The 16,355-nt window shown below is 30.9% G+C and overlaps 1 protein-coding gene across 1 annotated transcript in view; it reads left to right on the top strand.

Annotated features, from left to right (window-relative positions):
* The window catches only part of LOC118180204 (uncharacterized), a 63,335-nt gene extending 47,065 nt beyond the window's left edge, over positions 1-16,270 (top strand). The window contains exons 7-10 of the mRNA XM_085821717.1: positions 3,469-3,610; positions 5,925-6,030; positions 8,483-8,581; positions 12,950-16,270. Coding sequence (XP_085677843.1) covers positions 3,469-3,610; positions 5,925-6,030; positions 8,483-8,581; positions 12,950-16,116 — 3,514 coding nt within the window. The 3' untranslated portion in view covers positions 16,117-16,270. The remainder of the gene's footprint in view (positions 1-3,468; positions 3,611-5,924; positions 6,031-8,482; positions 8,582-12,949) is intronic.
* Positions 16,271-16,355: the final 85 nt, after the last annotated feature.

Here is a 16,355-nt window from a genome sequence, read left to right on the forward strand (position 1 = left end):
TTCTATCTGGAAAAAAGTGTAAAAAGGAAAGAAACCCTAAAGAATTTCCAAGAACTGTGCTCTGGTGAAACAAGAAAAATTCTGAAACATGTATGCACGAGATGGTTATCCTTAGGCAGAGCGCTAGGAAGGTTTATTGAACAGTGGGATGCATTGCTAAAATATTTCCACGAAGAGACCAAAACAAAACCACAGATCCCATCAAATTTGTCGGCATATAAGATTCCGAAAACCAACTTTGCTTCTAATTAAAATGCTTTAAAAGGGAAAAGCCAACACACAGAATCAAACCCTTTAAAAAGAAAATGCTTAGAAGACTCCTCAAAGGTCAACTTTGTTAAAGAAGTTGAAGGGAAGAAGAAACAGTCTTCTATTAGCCAGGAGGAAAGCATTTTCTATCTTCTTTCTTCGGATTTGAACAAAGCATATTGTAGTTTTGTGTTAAGTACCATTAAGATTTTTGAAAGTGTAAATACCCTTCTACAATCAGCTTCGCCAAAATCTCCTCTGCTTATCCAAATTCTTAATGATCTTTTGAAAGAACTTTATACTAAGTTCGTAAAACCGTCCGTTGTGAAAAACAGTGTGTTGATTCGTGTTGCCTGTAATAGTTTGGCAAATCAAAAGGATGACAATGATCTTATAATTGGAAATCAAACCAGGGAACTTGTAAATTCTTTGAAAGATCATGAGAAAAAAGAATTTTTTCAATGTGTTAGAAAGTACTTTTCTTCAGCCTGTGATTACATTGTAAGGAAGTTTCCTTTGCAAAATGAAGTTCTTTTAAATGCTGAAGTGGCAAATTTGAAACAAATTGAAAATTCATCTTTTGAAACGATTCGTTTTTTTTTTATTGATAAATTTCCATTTTTGTTAAAAATTAAAGAAAATGAATGCCATAATGTTACTTTAGATGAACTACAGAACCAATTTTCTGCTGCACAGTTTGAAGACTTTGCCAGTTCTGGAGAAGATAGACTTGATGTCCTCGTTGGTACCTTAAAAAGAATAAAAAGAGCTGATGGAACACCAAAATATGATAGACTAGCAAGAGTTTTATGTGCTATCTCGTAATTCCCCACAGTGCGAGAGAGTCTTCAGTGTTGTGAAGAAAAACAAAGCTATGTTTTGTTCTTCAATTTCACCAAAAACTCTAGAAAACATTTTAATTGCTAAATGTTACGAGGAAACTAATTGTTATGACAGGAAATTTTCCAAAGAATTTTTGGCTAAAGCCAAAAAATGCACTCTAAATTCATTGCAATAATTTTTTGTGCAACATTAATTTCTTGTTTTATGTTTCCTAATAAATTTTTTAGTTACTACTTAATTGAGATTTACTAATGTAAGTACAATTTTCTTTTTTCTATTTGTATAAATTGTTATTTTTTTAATATCAAAGCATGATATTAATTCTTTGTGTTCTTCTGAATTTTTATCTTTAGAGGTTGGCAGGTATGCAGTTGTTTATAATTTCAGCCTTTACTATAATTTCCCGTTTCTATTTCCTCCCCAGAATGCAAATCACGTAGACAGTTTTTAGACTGACGTTTTTGGTGTGTAAGACAAAATGTGTTTTTAATCTCCGCTTGCTCGTTGCATTAGTTCCTGCCAGCTCTGATAATTTGAAACTTTTTGTGTTCGCATTATCACTGCTGACATTTGAATTTGTTATGACAAGAGAGTTACTGAGCCAGCTTAAATTAAAATTAAATTGTATAGTCTTTGACCACTAGTCTGCATTTTTTTATTTGAATTTGACTGTTCTTGTTTAATTATATCACCACAAACTGCAATTGATTTGGTTAGCATAAGAACATGCCTTTAAGTTCTTTTAAAATAAAAGAGGCTTATTTAAACCTCTGTCTGACTTTGTAGTTACTTTGAGACATAGCGACAACTTGCTTCATGTTGTCGGGGGTATTTGGGCTACTTAACTCTTACCAGATCAAGTAAACCTTCATACATAGACATAGGCACATTGTGGAGAGGTTGACAACTTAGGAGATAAAGCACGCAGAAACTAGCGAGATTGAGACAATCCATAATGACTAAGGTTATCTAACTACCTAATTTATTTATTTATAATTAACTGCTTACCCTTAAAAATTATCTCTGCATATTAAAGTGAGTTATTGCCTTTCATTAATCCTTAGCGTGGTACAAGATAAAACAAAAAAATGTAAAAATTCATGTAAAACTAATTCTTCGTATCTAATGAGACCTAAAATAATACAAAACAATTTAAGTGTCACCTCTAGTTTTTAGTGGCTTATTGGAACCTTAAAGTATATTAACTGGGTTACAACCCCTGGAACTCTACACGGAGCTATGACACTAACTCCAACAGACAGAGTCCAACTAACTTTCAAAACTTGGCAACCGGGCTCACATCAGGCCTTTCAGTTTTGTTCTGATCAGCAGGTCTCTCTCTAGGCAAGGAGCAGCGGTGACAACAGCCAGTCTTTTGTTATAAATCATTCTAATTATGATTTTACTTCTTATTTTAACCTATGACGCTTGACATAAAATCTACCTACCATTTACGAAACCTCTAGATTGAGCAAGTAATGAGACATAAAAAAAATCAACATGAAACTAACTATTATTAAAACGTAAATAAAATTTCACTTATCTTCTTTCAAATATGCCAAACTGTCATAAGTGTAAAATATTTAATGCTATTTGATAAATTTCGTAAAGTATAGTGTATCTTCAAACCTATTATGTTAATTAAGTTATGTTTAATAAGAATGCATCCTAATTACGGGTCTATTTTATTTTTGGATGGTATTACATGAGTCAAATTCAGGCATAGATAATATTTTTAATTGAATTTATTAATTTGTCATTTGCTCATAGGTCCTTAATTTTTTTTCATTAATGGTCCTTAAAAGTACTTAATTTCCCTGTGCAGAAATGTGTACGAACCCTGTAAATGGCATGGATTGTGTGTCAGATTTCCTTAGAAGGGGGGACTTTAACAATTCTGTGCACAGTTAGCTCTGTTTCTTCTAGCAAGATGGAATGATTTGTCATACAGTGCTCTGCGGCCAATTTAATGAAATATTTATAAGCATAGGCCAAAGCTTATAACCTTGGCAATTGTCAGACTTGTAAATATTTGGCTTGATTATAACTTTAGGTTTATTTTAGATTACTGTGTATGAATCCAGCTGGTGAATGACAACCTAATTAAAAAAGCTAATCAAATTTATGTCTGGAATACAAGACTGTGTGGTATTTCAACAGATGCATCTATACATAATATTATGAATTCAATATTACATTGATACTGGGGCCATAAACCTCTTTCAGTTCTTAACTTAATGGATTTATGTCCATTATCCATTAGAGTTAGTTTGATTTATCATGTTTTACCTTTTAACGTATTTGTTATTTTGCGGCATCAGATTTGTCTTTGCATTTTAGGTTGATATTTATTTTTTTCTCCTCCTTTTGTTCTAGAGTGGAAGGCCTGTGTTATGACATTCAGAAATGGGGATTTTCTGTAACCCATATATCAAGTGCCAAGGATCAACTTGACCGTCTCAAAGCTATAGAACGTTTGAAACAGTTTAAATGCAAGGTTCTGGTTTCTAGCGACGTTGTAAGCACCTTTTATATTATTATTAAAGAAGAAAAGAAAAAAATATTCTAATTTTTAATTATTGTAAAATTTTTATTAAATTTTTAATTAACGCTTACTGTTTTCTACTTACTAAAGGATGTCTTTCATATGATGCTGCTTTTGCACTTAAAGTTGATATTGAATAGAATTGTCATTTGTTCTTCATTTCTTAGATAATGTTAGCATTGAATGAGAATTGTCAAATTGTTCAAAGCAGTGGAATTTCTGTATGAGAATCTCTTGTCTCATTTCCAATCATTATTTGTCCTCTGAATTAAATAAAAGCATATCCAGTTTGCTGCACATCAGAACTTTGTGTTAATTCTGATTAGTCTGTGATATTGAAATTCTTTTGTGTTTCCAAAAATAAATAATCCATATGTCTTGTAATTTTTTATGTACAAAATCAACATATTATTACATTTTCTTAGTATATTCAGGAAACTGGTCATATTTATTTCAAAATAGTAAATCAAAGTAGGGCGTGAGAAACCGTAAACTATGAAGTATATGAAAAGCAGCAACAAAGAGATTGAACTGCCAGAATGCTATGATTATGTTCATAATCATAAAGGCATGCATGCTATTTTAGAATTTTTCCCTCTGTAATGTATGAAGTTTAATTGTAACTGAATAATTAAAAATAATAATAATAAATATGGCGCTTTTAAATTCTAATTTACCTCAATTATTTAGTTTTACTTTTTATGGCGTTATGCTTCTATCCTAGCTACTTTCAATAATTAGAATTATGTTTCTGAAAATTTTTGAAATAACTAATTTTTAATCTTCAAACATTTAAAATTCAGTTTCAAAACTGAAGCTCCTAAAAAAGTAGAATAAGCTTGTGTAGATTTTTGCAGGACATAAATAATAAAAATATTGAAAGTAAAATAGAGGAAATATGGAACTATGACTGACGCTTACTAAATAGTAATAATTTAATGCAATTATAGTGATTGATATGTGTTAATTTTGAAAATTTTATAATCGATTGTTTTGTATGTAATTTATTTAATTGACTTAGTCATAGTATATTAATTAATCATGTAATTTTGAAATATTTAAATTATATTGTTATAGGAAATGTAAAATAGAAAAAAAAATTATATAACCTTTGAATATAATTTTAAGATATTTTAGTTTTATTCTGAGTTTAATATTCAAATATATATGCAGTTAAGTCACATTTTTAAGACCACTTACTAATACTGAGAGTAATTATCTGTGGCAGTACAGATAGCAACCAGTTGTGAGAGTGATTTGTTAAAATGCTGGATAGTTGCTCAAGTTATATTGCCAAATTTTTTGTATGCTTTCATTTATTTGGAGGCATACAGCTTGCAGTGCATTAGATAGTAACTATTTGGTTGCGGATTGATGGATTCAGTCATTAAAATATGTCAAAGTGGTCCTATATATGTTTATTAGGTTAATGTCGGGGGGTAATCTTGGTTGGCTGGAAATCTCAGTTGTATTCTACAAACTTCTTGCAAAATACTAATTACTGTATTTCTCTGTTTATAAGATGCTTCCATGTATAAAACGCACCTTAAACACACATTACCACAACAGCTTGGATAGTTTGCTATTTCCAAAATGTCTTACCTTTTTTTTTTTTTTTTTTTTTTTTTTTTTTTTTTTTAACTTTTTTGGTGACAGTCATAGTTGCTGGACTGGCAACTTGCTGACATTCCACTTATGCAAAGTTTGCATGTAACACATTCATTTCACTGACTATGTACTCCAGGCATGAGAGGTAGAATATGCTCATAGTAATTGATCATGTAAAATATGTTGTTGAGGCATGTACAGTATTTCTAAGAATGGTTAAATTAACATATTTTCTGATTTAATCAGTTTATAAAAAGTAATTATTTCTTTATAAGTAATGTGAATTTATAGTTTAGTGGGACTTAATTTTTTAACTAGGCCCCCGTGGCGCAATGGCCTAGCGCGTAGTGCTGCAGCACCACAGGTCCGAGGTTCTTTCCCCGGGCTGGGCAAGATTCACTCAGCCTTTCTTTCCTTAAGCCTTTCGCTAAAATGATTATCAAGTTCGCTTGGGAACTAAACACCAGGAGTCTAGTGACAACTTGACGACTTGTCCAGGGCATATGCTCATGCACAGCGGACTGCATGGTCAAAAAAGCAGATATCGGGGTACTGCAGGCCATGGCCCGCTAGAGCTGTTGCAACATTGAGTTTAGCATAGTTAATTTTATAACTATTTATTGAGAAATTATACAGTTATGCCTTTTCTTATATGTAATTGATTTTTCTCTTTTTTTAGACTGCACGAGGTATTGATGCAGAAAATGTAGATATTATTATAAATTTTGATTGCCCATTGAATACAGAGACATACTTGCATCGTGTTGGCCGAGCTGGAAGATATGGTATGACTATGTATATTTTTTAGATTTAAGTCCGAAATCTGGAATGATTTAAAATCCAGACCTCAAAGCCACAAGCATTTTTTTTTTTTTTTTAATCAATGCTTTATGCATGCACATTAGATTTTTCCTTCCATAATAAAACATGTGGTGATTTTCACTTAAAAATTCCGATTCTTAATTTCACTTAGGCACTAAATAAAATACCTCGTTATGAAAAAACAATCATAAATTTGTGAGATCTGGCTCCATAGCTGAGTATCCACTTGGGATACATCTCAAACAGAAAAATTCTCCTATTTTATATCCCTGACACCGACCTGGCGAGTCATTATTTATTATATTTTGTTTTCATCACCACATGTTTATCAATACATGACAACTTCAGTAATAACTCATGCTGTGATGTGTAAACTTTTTTTTTTTTTTATATCAGTAACTGAATAACAAGAGTATGGCAACCTTTTATGCTATCATTATGTTTGGCGATGATTATAGATTTTAAAATGCTCTAAGAAATATTGGCAAGGAAAAATTCAACAAAAATTTCTTTTCATGTGCTAAAAATAGATTTTGTTAATGAAACTCATAGGCCAAAAGATTACATTTAACGCTATTTTAATTAAGAATAATTGATATGTTATTCACCATAAACCCAGCAGCGGCGGTAGAATATGTCGGCACCAGACGGCAGAATTTAGGAAAGATGAAATTTTTGGAATTTGGGGAAGCACTAAGTGGCAAAATTAAGGGATGAGAAATTTTTATGATTTAGGGAAAGTACTGGGATCCAAAGTTTACGCACAGTGAAAATATAGAACTTAGGAAAGCACTTTGTAGCAGAATTTAGGACCCGTAGAGATTGTACCAGGTGGTATCGAGCGCAGGCCCTAGACAAAGCCTTAAGTAGGAGTTTATTTATTCAGGACTTGGATTAGTTTTAAGCATGTGCAAGAAATAAACGTAGGTATAGTAAAATAACTAAACTATTACAATTCAGGCTTAATTTAATTTGCAATATTAGCAAGACGAAATTTAACGAAACAACTTGGCTTTCGTCGCCAATCTTGTGATACAGAGTGAATAATGTATAACGGACGCTATTAAGCTAGGCTAAAATTATCTTTACTGATTATAAGGCATTTCAATTAATATAGCAGCTGCTCCCAGATCTTCTAATTTGATCCAGCTTATTATTTTTTGCTGACTGTTATTATTACGGCAATTTTATAAAAACTAAGCTTGAACTTTTGATTATGTCAAAAAGAGTTTCCAATTCTGGAGTTTCCAAAGGATCTACAAAACGAAACCATATTTCGATGTCTATTAAACAAAAAGTGGAATTGCTGCAAAAAATAGATGAAGGCTTATCCGTCTCAAAATTATGCGAGGAGTATGGCATTGGAAAGTCTACTGTTTGTGACACAAGAAGAAAGAACAAAGAACTTTTTTAATTTTTTGTGGAAGCAACTTACATTGAAAGAAATGTTTAATAAAGTAAACAAGTAAATATTAAGCTTTTTTGTGTAAATTTTGATACCCTTTAGATCATAATTGTTCTTTATTTTATAAACTATGATTTCATATTTTTAATTGTATGATTTCTGCATGCCATCTTACCAGATTTAAATTGATGATCTATTATCCGGAAAAATCCCAAATCCGGAATCGCCGAAGTCCGGAACAGACCGGATTTCGGACTTTGTACTGTATTACATACAATATTCTAAGTTTCATTTATTCCAAAAGACAGTCAACGAACCTCAGTACAAACGGGGTTTTGTTTTTGTTGTGGTGGAAATTTTGTAGCAATCGCTTTGATAAAGCATTGTTCCTTAGCAGTTTTATGATAAAATGACATATTCTTGCAGAAATTTTACCTCTCTTTCTTCTTTTATAAGAAAATTCTACAAGCTTAGAGTTTAAGACAAAAAATAACCATAATTTTCCTATAATAGAATAGAACAAAAAGAACATGTATGAAGATGGTGATGTTGGAAACTGAATATTTTTCATGCAATAGTTGTTTGAATATTTGTCATGCACATGGTTAGCTGAATTTGATGTATTCTGAAGCTTTATCAATTTCTATTAAGGTGGTTGCAATAATACATAAATACCAAATTTTCAGTATTCTGTTTGAATGATATTCATAGTAAAATTAAAAAATAGAGCTCATTCCATTTTCAAGTATGGTTAGTTTTTTTTTTTTTTTTAAATCTAACAGTAGTTAATTTAAAAGTATTTTGAGTCGTTTTTTAGTATATGGAGCATAATAAGAAAATAAGGATTTTTAATTTGTTAAGTACTTGAGTTATTAATATTGCATTTATTTATTATTAGCAAAAGCATATCTTATAAAGTATCTGCTTGCTTATAAATGATTTATTTATTGAAAAATATAGTAATATTTCACCCTTTCCTGGGGACTATGTGTAACAAATTGTGTTTTCAGGTTCACAAGGCATTGCTGTGACATTCTTGAGTCAAAATCAGCTGTCATATTTTGAAAAAATTGCAACTGCTGGATCATTTAAAGTCTATTTACTTTCTGGTAATTATACAATAATGGTTTTACAGAGACTGTGTGATCCTTTTTAGATTTAGACTACTTTTTATTATTATTATTATTATTATTATTATTATTATTATTATTATTATTATCAGACTGTGTTAATACTGCTTGTTGCTTAGTTGAAAATCATGATAATGTAGTGAAATTTTTGCATATGTTTGTGTATGTTTTCACAAAATTTGATTGAAAACTTATTGCAATTATCATATGTTTCATAATCCCTATCATATGCATATGCGAGCTTAGAGTAGTATAGTTAGAGTTTTAGGATTAAGTTGTCTGTCACTCCTACTGTAGTTGCCAATTGATAACTAATATGAATATTTTAATAACACATATCAGCTTCCTTTAAAATATTACCTGCTTAAAAAATAAATTTAATAGAATTCTCTATTTGATTTTATGCAATTGAAATCTGCCATAATGACTAAATTAGGAACGAGCAAGCAAGTTTCTCTACACACTTTGGCATCTACTGTCAAGCAGCTTATTGTGAACAAAATTGGAACTGCTCCAGATGTGAATGTGTAGATTGCATGTACCCTAAAATGAAATCTCATCTTAAAAAGCACTATTACAAAAAGCACTTCAGAATTTTAAAAAAAAAAAAAAAAAAATTAAAAACCATGGATATTGCATTAGAAATTATTCCAAAAATTCCAAAGTATGATGTAACTGAGCATACAAGTTATGAGTATGCCCAGGAGATGAGTAAGATCAGAAGAAATGCATTTAGAAAGCTAAACATTAATAAAACTGTTTCTTGCAGATCTTAACATGTCAGCTTTTTATGACTTGATCCTCAAATGCTGTAGATGAACTTTATATATTTTATATATGCTATCAAAATTGTAATTTATTGAAAAGTTTTCCAATTAACAGGAACAATTAGTACCCATTCATAAACATCTCTGTTTAGTTAACTTTCTTGCAGTTTCAATATTTGCGTGGAAAAAAAAGAGACAGGTCGTTGGTGATGTATGTAAAATTTTTAATGACATCTTTTTATTAGGCAGAACTGTCATTCCATCTTATGAAATTGTCAAATGATTGCATAGAGGTATTTATAAACTGTGATTTTCTGTTTTCAAGCATTCCAAAAATGACATTATTTATTTATTTGGAAAATATGTCATAAGACTTGCATTAGGAAAAATATATAAACAGTAAATTTCATTTTTTTTTGTGTGTGATATTCTATTGAAAATGTTTTAATAAGCTTTCTTGCAAACTGAAGTAAAAATAATTTAAAGCTATAATTTTCTGTACTTGAACCTAAGTAAGTATTTGGCCATTGGTGGAAAAATACCCGAGCCTAGAGTTCTTCATCTGAAGTGCATTGATGATGTTTAATAGGCTGAAATTAATTTATTTAGGATGTTTATGATTTTGAAGAGCTGCAAATGCATTGCTTTTCTCTATTCTATATCTACAAATGGATAGTTTGACAATAATACAAAAATATTAATGATATGTAATATTAATTTTCAAAAGTTGAAAAACATGTTTTTTATATATATATATACTTCTCTGTTTAAAAAAAGTTTGTGGAATATGTTTATGGAGCAGATATGTTTAAAATGTGAAAAGTTATCACATTACTTAATAAAGGGGGAATTCAAAAAGTAAAGTAACACACTCTCTCAGAGATAAACTTTCTTCCACAGACAGACATACTGTAACAAGGCACTGATAAATATTATTTTTCAGCATAGTCACAATGCTTGGCCAAATATTTATTCCAACGATATACCAAAGCCCTTGGTGGCCGTTAGAAGTCATGGTTGGTGAAACCGGTTATCCTACTCCTAGACCAAGATTTGAATTCTGAAGAATAGAGTGATGTTTAGTGCTGTGTGTCCCTCCTTATGGATGTTTTATAAGTCAATCACTACGATGTACTTGGAGCAGTGCTGTTGATGATGAAACAGTGGTTTGCTTAGTGGGTTTGGATATTCCAATGAAAGCATTATTATTGTTGAATATTAAAAAATATATATATTATGCTGATAACCGATGGAAGAAATCCTGCCAATTCAGTTAAGTCATAGTGTGATGACTTGATGAAAGTCTCTGGGTGCCAACTATATTAAGAGGGCATGATACACGTCACATCCTCGTGGCTTTGTGATCATCTGTGAGCTGCTTAGGTACCCAACATCAATATGTCTTTTAGCAGTCTAGTTGCTCATGAATGATATTGTGCATATTGCTTTTTCAAAAGCTGAGTTTCTTTGCAATAGCTCTAAGTCATATATGATAATCATTTTGAAACAGAACATTAATGAGACAAGCATTAGCATGTGCAGTGGACTTATTTTGCTGACAGATCATTGTTCATCTTGCATGTTTGTGCTGCCTTTATTGGAAAACAGTGTATCCAAAACTATACATACATAACAGAACATTAGCACCATTCACTTGAAATATTGGCAAAAAACAATCTCTGCTGATCAGGTTCCTTTAAATGCAGAAACTTTGTCACATTTCCCACTTCAACATTTGACTGCGTTTCCATTAGCATAGCCATCTTAAACAGATATTTTGCTGTGTTGATGTACCTCTTGTCTACTAGTACCATTTGAATGTTGTTGATTGCTTTTCGCCAGAGAGAAAATTTGAATAATAGGAGGATTATTACACTGAGAGTTTTTGTTACTGTGTGTTACTTTTTAAATTTCCCTAGTAAAATTCATGTAGATATGCAGAATTGCTTCAGTGCTCCTGACATTTCTGGAAGCACTGATAAAATGCCTTTCTTGGTGTCTGTCATATACTGGCTGGCATGTAATATTGGATGTCTTGAATTTTCTGAGAAAATTAACTTAAGAGTCTTCTTGATAAAGAACAGTGAGATCAGAGCATAATAAATCTAATAAGCTGGTTGTGGCATAACCGGGATATGTTCTCTGATCAAACTCAAGGTTCTTTGCCCAAAATCTGACATGTTTGAATGGTTGAAAGATGCTGCTTTAAATCCATTTACACTATAATATGAATTTTGCTTTTGGATGATATCATATATTTTTATAAATAGAAAATATGCTAATGCTATCTGTGCCAAATTTCAGTTTTGCAAATTTGAACATATGTGAAGATTGCAAACTTTCATAACAGAGAAGTAGATTATATTTTATTTAAAAGGTTATGGTGATCTAATCGCAGAAATATATGTGATTAAATGTTTGCAATTTAATATTTCTTTTATGCTTTAATGATAATACAGTAGAATTCTGATAATTTGCACATATTGAGACCAGGGGTTATGTTGAGTAGAGAATTTTGTATTTTAATGTTCATGCCTTTCTGAGCTTCATTTACATTTTCCTCTTTCTGATTATTTAATATCAAATTAAATCAATTAATATTATTAATCAAGATTTACTCATTACAAAAAAAAATTATTTTATAAATACAGTTGTATACAGAGAAAATAATGCTAGTGCAGAAGAAAAAATAGTGGAATGGAAAAGAAATAGGTGACATAAACTTTTTTGAAGAAGCATAGGACTTTTTGTTAAAAAGTGTATATAAGAATTTTATGTAAAAGAAATTATATACATCAACAAAATTACTTTTTATGCTGTTAAAGTGAGAGTAGAATAAATACCATGTACAAAATCCTCAACAGAAAAACCTTTTCTCTAAATTGAATTCTTATGCTGCTTCTGCTAATTCCTTGCATTTGTGATAACACAAAGCAGTAAAGCAGTTAACATAAAGTGCAATTGAAATTTTGGATTCACAGGTTAAAAATTTATTGGTTTTTATAACCTCCTATTCAGTACCATACTTTCCATACTTAGTGTGAGGAAAATCTTTACAAGTGTTCATTTTAAGGTTCTTTCCATGTCTGCAGTTGATGTCACAAAGTTGCACAGAACATAAGCAAATTATCTGCAAGGTGTATTTAAGTTGGAACAACATTTGGAAAGTTAATAAGCAGTAATAAATTCTTTTCTCATTTTGTTCACCATATAGACACAAAAAATATACCTAAAAGCGAGGATTCATTTAAAATGAATTTGCCGAGATTCTTTTTATCTGTATTTGCTCAAAAGGCGATATTAATGTGCACGCAGAAAATAGCAAAAAATTTCGGTGATAAATAAATTCGCTTCTTAGATAATAATATATCATAAATATAGAATATTTTTCTAAAAAGCTTGTTATCATATACTTACAAGAAAAAAGGGAGGCTAACTTTATCTTGGATTTTTCTGGAAATCGAATTTTGTTTGTTTACATTTATTTCATTCACAGATTAAGCAGTCGATGATTATCGGAATTTTACTGTATGTTTTTCCTTTCTTCATTTCAGCATATTCTTTTTTCTCTTTTTAATAGATCCTGTCCCTTCAGACTTGATTACTAAAAGACCAGAAGTTAATAATGCAGCTGTCTTTGGATGTAATGATAAAAAACTAAGTAATCCTCTGAAAATGTTTTATGGTGCAGGTGAAAGGGGAAACAGTAAACCAGAAGATGAAAGTGCAGTAGTTGATTATTTTCAGAAAAGAAATTTTTTGGACTGTCATTCAGATGCAAGTAGCGTGAGTGATAAAAGTAACAACAATACAAATGGAATTGATGTAATTGCAGACCAAGATATTCAGTTATTGAATGAAAATTCTGATTCATTAAAATTTGAAGATAATATATCAAATCAGAGAGAGAAGATTGAATGTCATGATTCTAACATTAAATGTGTTTCTGTGAATGTAAAAATGAAACTACAAAAATCTCAGTACCAGAGTAATGGAACCTGTGATTCTGAGTTACATGAAGGCAACTGTGATAAGGTTAAAGCAGTTCCAGAACAGGCAATAGATTCGTTTAAATTTATTCAGTCAGAAAGTAAGATTTCTGAATTATTTGAATGTGAAGCTTCTAAACCAAATGACAGTGAAAGAAATGTTATAGAAAATGAAACAGTTACTGACGAATACATATTATTTGATGAAAGAACTGTCCCAGCATCTTTGACTTGTGATAAAGCATCAGATTTAAATCATACACAATCTTATTGTGAAAATGAATATGCAAAGCAACAACTAACAAACTCTTGCAGTGGACAAGTTTTGGAACCTAAAGAAAGAAGAAATAATTTTAATTTAGAAGAAAGTGTTATAGAAGGTCCCATGTCAGTTTTAGAAAATCAACAAAGTGCATCAGAGAGTAAATATTTTTCAGATAAGCAGAAAGAAGTTCAGATACATTCATTACCAAATACCAAATCTGTTGATGGTATGAGTCAAAAAACGGAAAATTTAAATTTTAAGTCACTGGATGAAATAAAAGAATTTGTAATAAATTTTGTATGTAAGTATGAAAACCAAGAATTGCTAAATGCAGAAACTCTCTCTGTAAACAGTAATTTTTATCCTGATGAAGAATGTCTACAACGTTTTCAGAATGAACTTGCTTCACCTGAACAGGCAAGTAGATTTGTTAGTCCCGAAGATATTAAAAATAGGAAAAAAAGTATGTTAAAACATTATTATGAATTATTTAAAGAATATCAAGATTACTTTGAAAATCTTGAGTTTGATTCAAATCCATTAAAAGAAAAAGTACATCAGATTTTAAAAGAAGATGAAGTAACTGATGGTTATTGTGAAGCATTCCAGATAGATGCACATGAAAGTAAGACACAGCAGGTTTTGAATTCAGATAATGTGAGAAATTTATTTTGTGATGCCAGGTCTGAAAAATGTTCATCAGAAGCTGTTAATGAGAACAACATAGTAAATGCTGAAGCTGAGCTGCTTTCGTCGGGCAGTGCAGAGCCTGAATCAGAAGGTCTTCCTAGAATTGAAAACTTTTATAAATTTGCAGAAGCGCTTTATTATGGTTCTATGGAAGTAACTGAGTTATCTTCTGAAGAAACATCATCAGAATCTTCGTCAGGAGCTACTGAAGAGGATGACATAGTAAATGATGCAATATCAAACATGCCTAAAGGTGAAGTTGAACAGTGTTTTTCTGCAGGCAATTCAGAACATGAATCAGAAGGTCTTCCTAAAATTGAAATTTTTCATAAATTTACAGAAACAGTTTATCAGGATCATATGAAAACACATCGGTCATCAGAGGCTATTAATGAAGATGAAATGGTAAATGCTAATGTACTCACTATGCCTGAAGGTGAAGTTGAGAACCTTTCTTTCATAAAGAATTCAGAGAATGGATCAGAAAGCCTACCTAAAATGGTAGATTTTTATAAATTTGCAGAAGCATTGAATCAGCATCGTACGGATGTAGTCCTGTCAGCTTCTGAAGATGAAGCTTCATCAGAAGCTACTAGTGAGGATGAAACATTAAATGCTGACATACAAAATTTGCCTAAAGGTCTTGTTGAGGACCTTTTTGCTACAGAACATGGATTAGAAAGTCTTCCTACAATTGAAGACTTTTATAACTTTTCAGAAGCAGTTAATCGTAACAATATGGAAGAAATTCAACTGTCTCCTAAAAAATCATCAGAAGCTGCTGATGAGAATGACATTTTAAATGATATACCAAATATGCGAGAAAGCGAACGTGATCTGCCTTTTATTGCAGAGAACTCAGAGCATAAGTCAGAAAATATTCCAATAATTGAAGATGTTCATGAATTCGATGGAACAGTTCATCAGGATTATATGGAATTGATTCAGTCGCGTTCTGAAAAATTTTCTGATTATGTGCAACCGAAGGTTTTGAATTTTGAAATGAATAAAAAAATGCTGGAGTATGCTTTTCGTAAAAGTGCCAGTTCTGCTTCAGATCATAATGTATATTATCATGAAAATCGCAAAGTTCCAAAAGAAGTAATTAGTTCAGAAACTGATGATGATGATGTTTCTTTTCATAAAAATTATAAAAAGGGTTTTGTGCAGAGAAATTCTTCAGATAAAAAGCCAAAACATGGCATTGCTAAAAATTATCCGAAGGTTCAGAACTTTATTAATCATTCTGTTAGACCTACTTCAAATGATTTTGAGTTGTATAAGAAAAATTCAGAAAGTAAAAGGCATATGAATCATTCCATGAGTCGAAAATCAAAACATCGTTGTGAGATTTTCAAGAATTGCTCGAAGACGAGTCATCATAATGCTAATAATTCCACTAAGCATGATCTTTATTGTGAACCTTCTACTTATACCCCTCGCAGAACAGATCACCCAGCTTGCTCTCATGGTAGAATCAGAAATTTTAAGCATTTAGAACATGGTCATGATTACAGAGAATTTACTCAAAATAATGTGTTTCACAATACATGTAATTGTTGCCGGAATAGCCATTTTTGTAAACAAACAAATTCAGTTTGTAAAAATAGTAGGCATGCAAATCATGGTTATGATTTTCATCGAAGTCTAAATGTGCGAAGTAAGTGTTTGAAGCCTTCACAGCATCATTGTCATCCTATATATACTGATACATCTTGCCAGTCTCAGATGTGTTGTGAATGGTACAAATTATTCATAAACCAGTGGCTGTGTTTAAAAAATACCATCATTTTTCACAAATAGATTTCTTTTCTTTGGATTAAGTATTCTTTCTTTAATAGTGATAATACTTATTATATGTCAATGTTGCCAATAATTTATCTGCACTTGGCTTTATTATTATTTTGATAAAGTTGATAGTAAAATAATTTTGATAAATAAAAAATTTTGAAATCAATTTTGTACAGTATTCAGTATATTTCAAATGTATACATACTGTAATGCAAGTGAAAGAATTTTTATGCGTATTTTTCTGTTTCAGC

This window comes from Stegodyphus dumicola, chromosome 8 (genome assembly GCF_044657685.1).
Source record: "Stegodyphus dumicola isolate Sdum_Otavi_A_Nest chromosome 8, ASM4465768v1".
Lineage (NCBI taxonomy): Eukaryota > Metazoa > Arthropoda > Arachnida > Araneae > Eresidae > Stegodyphus > Stegodyphus dumicola.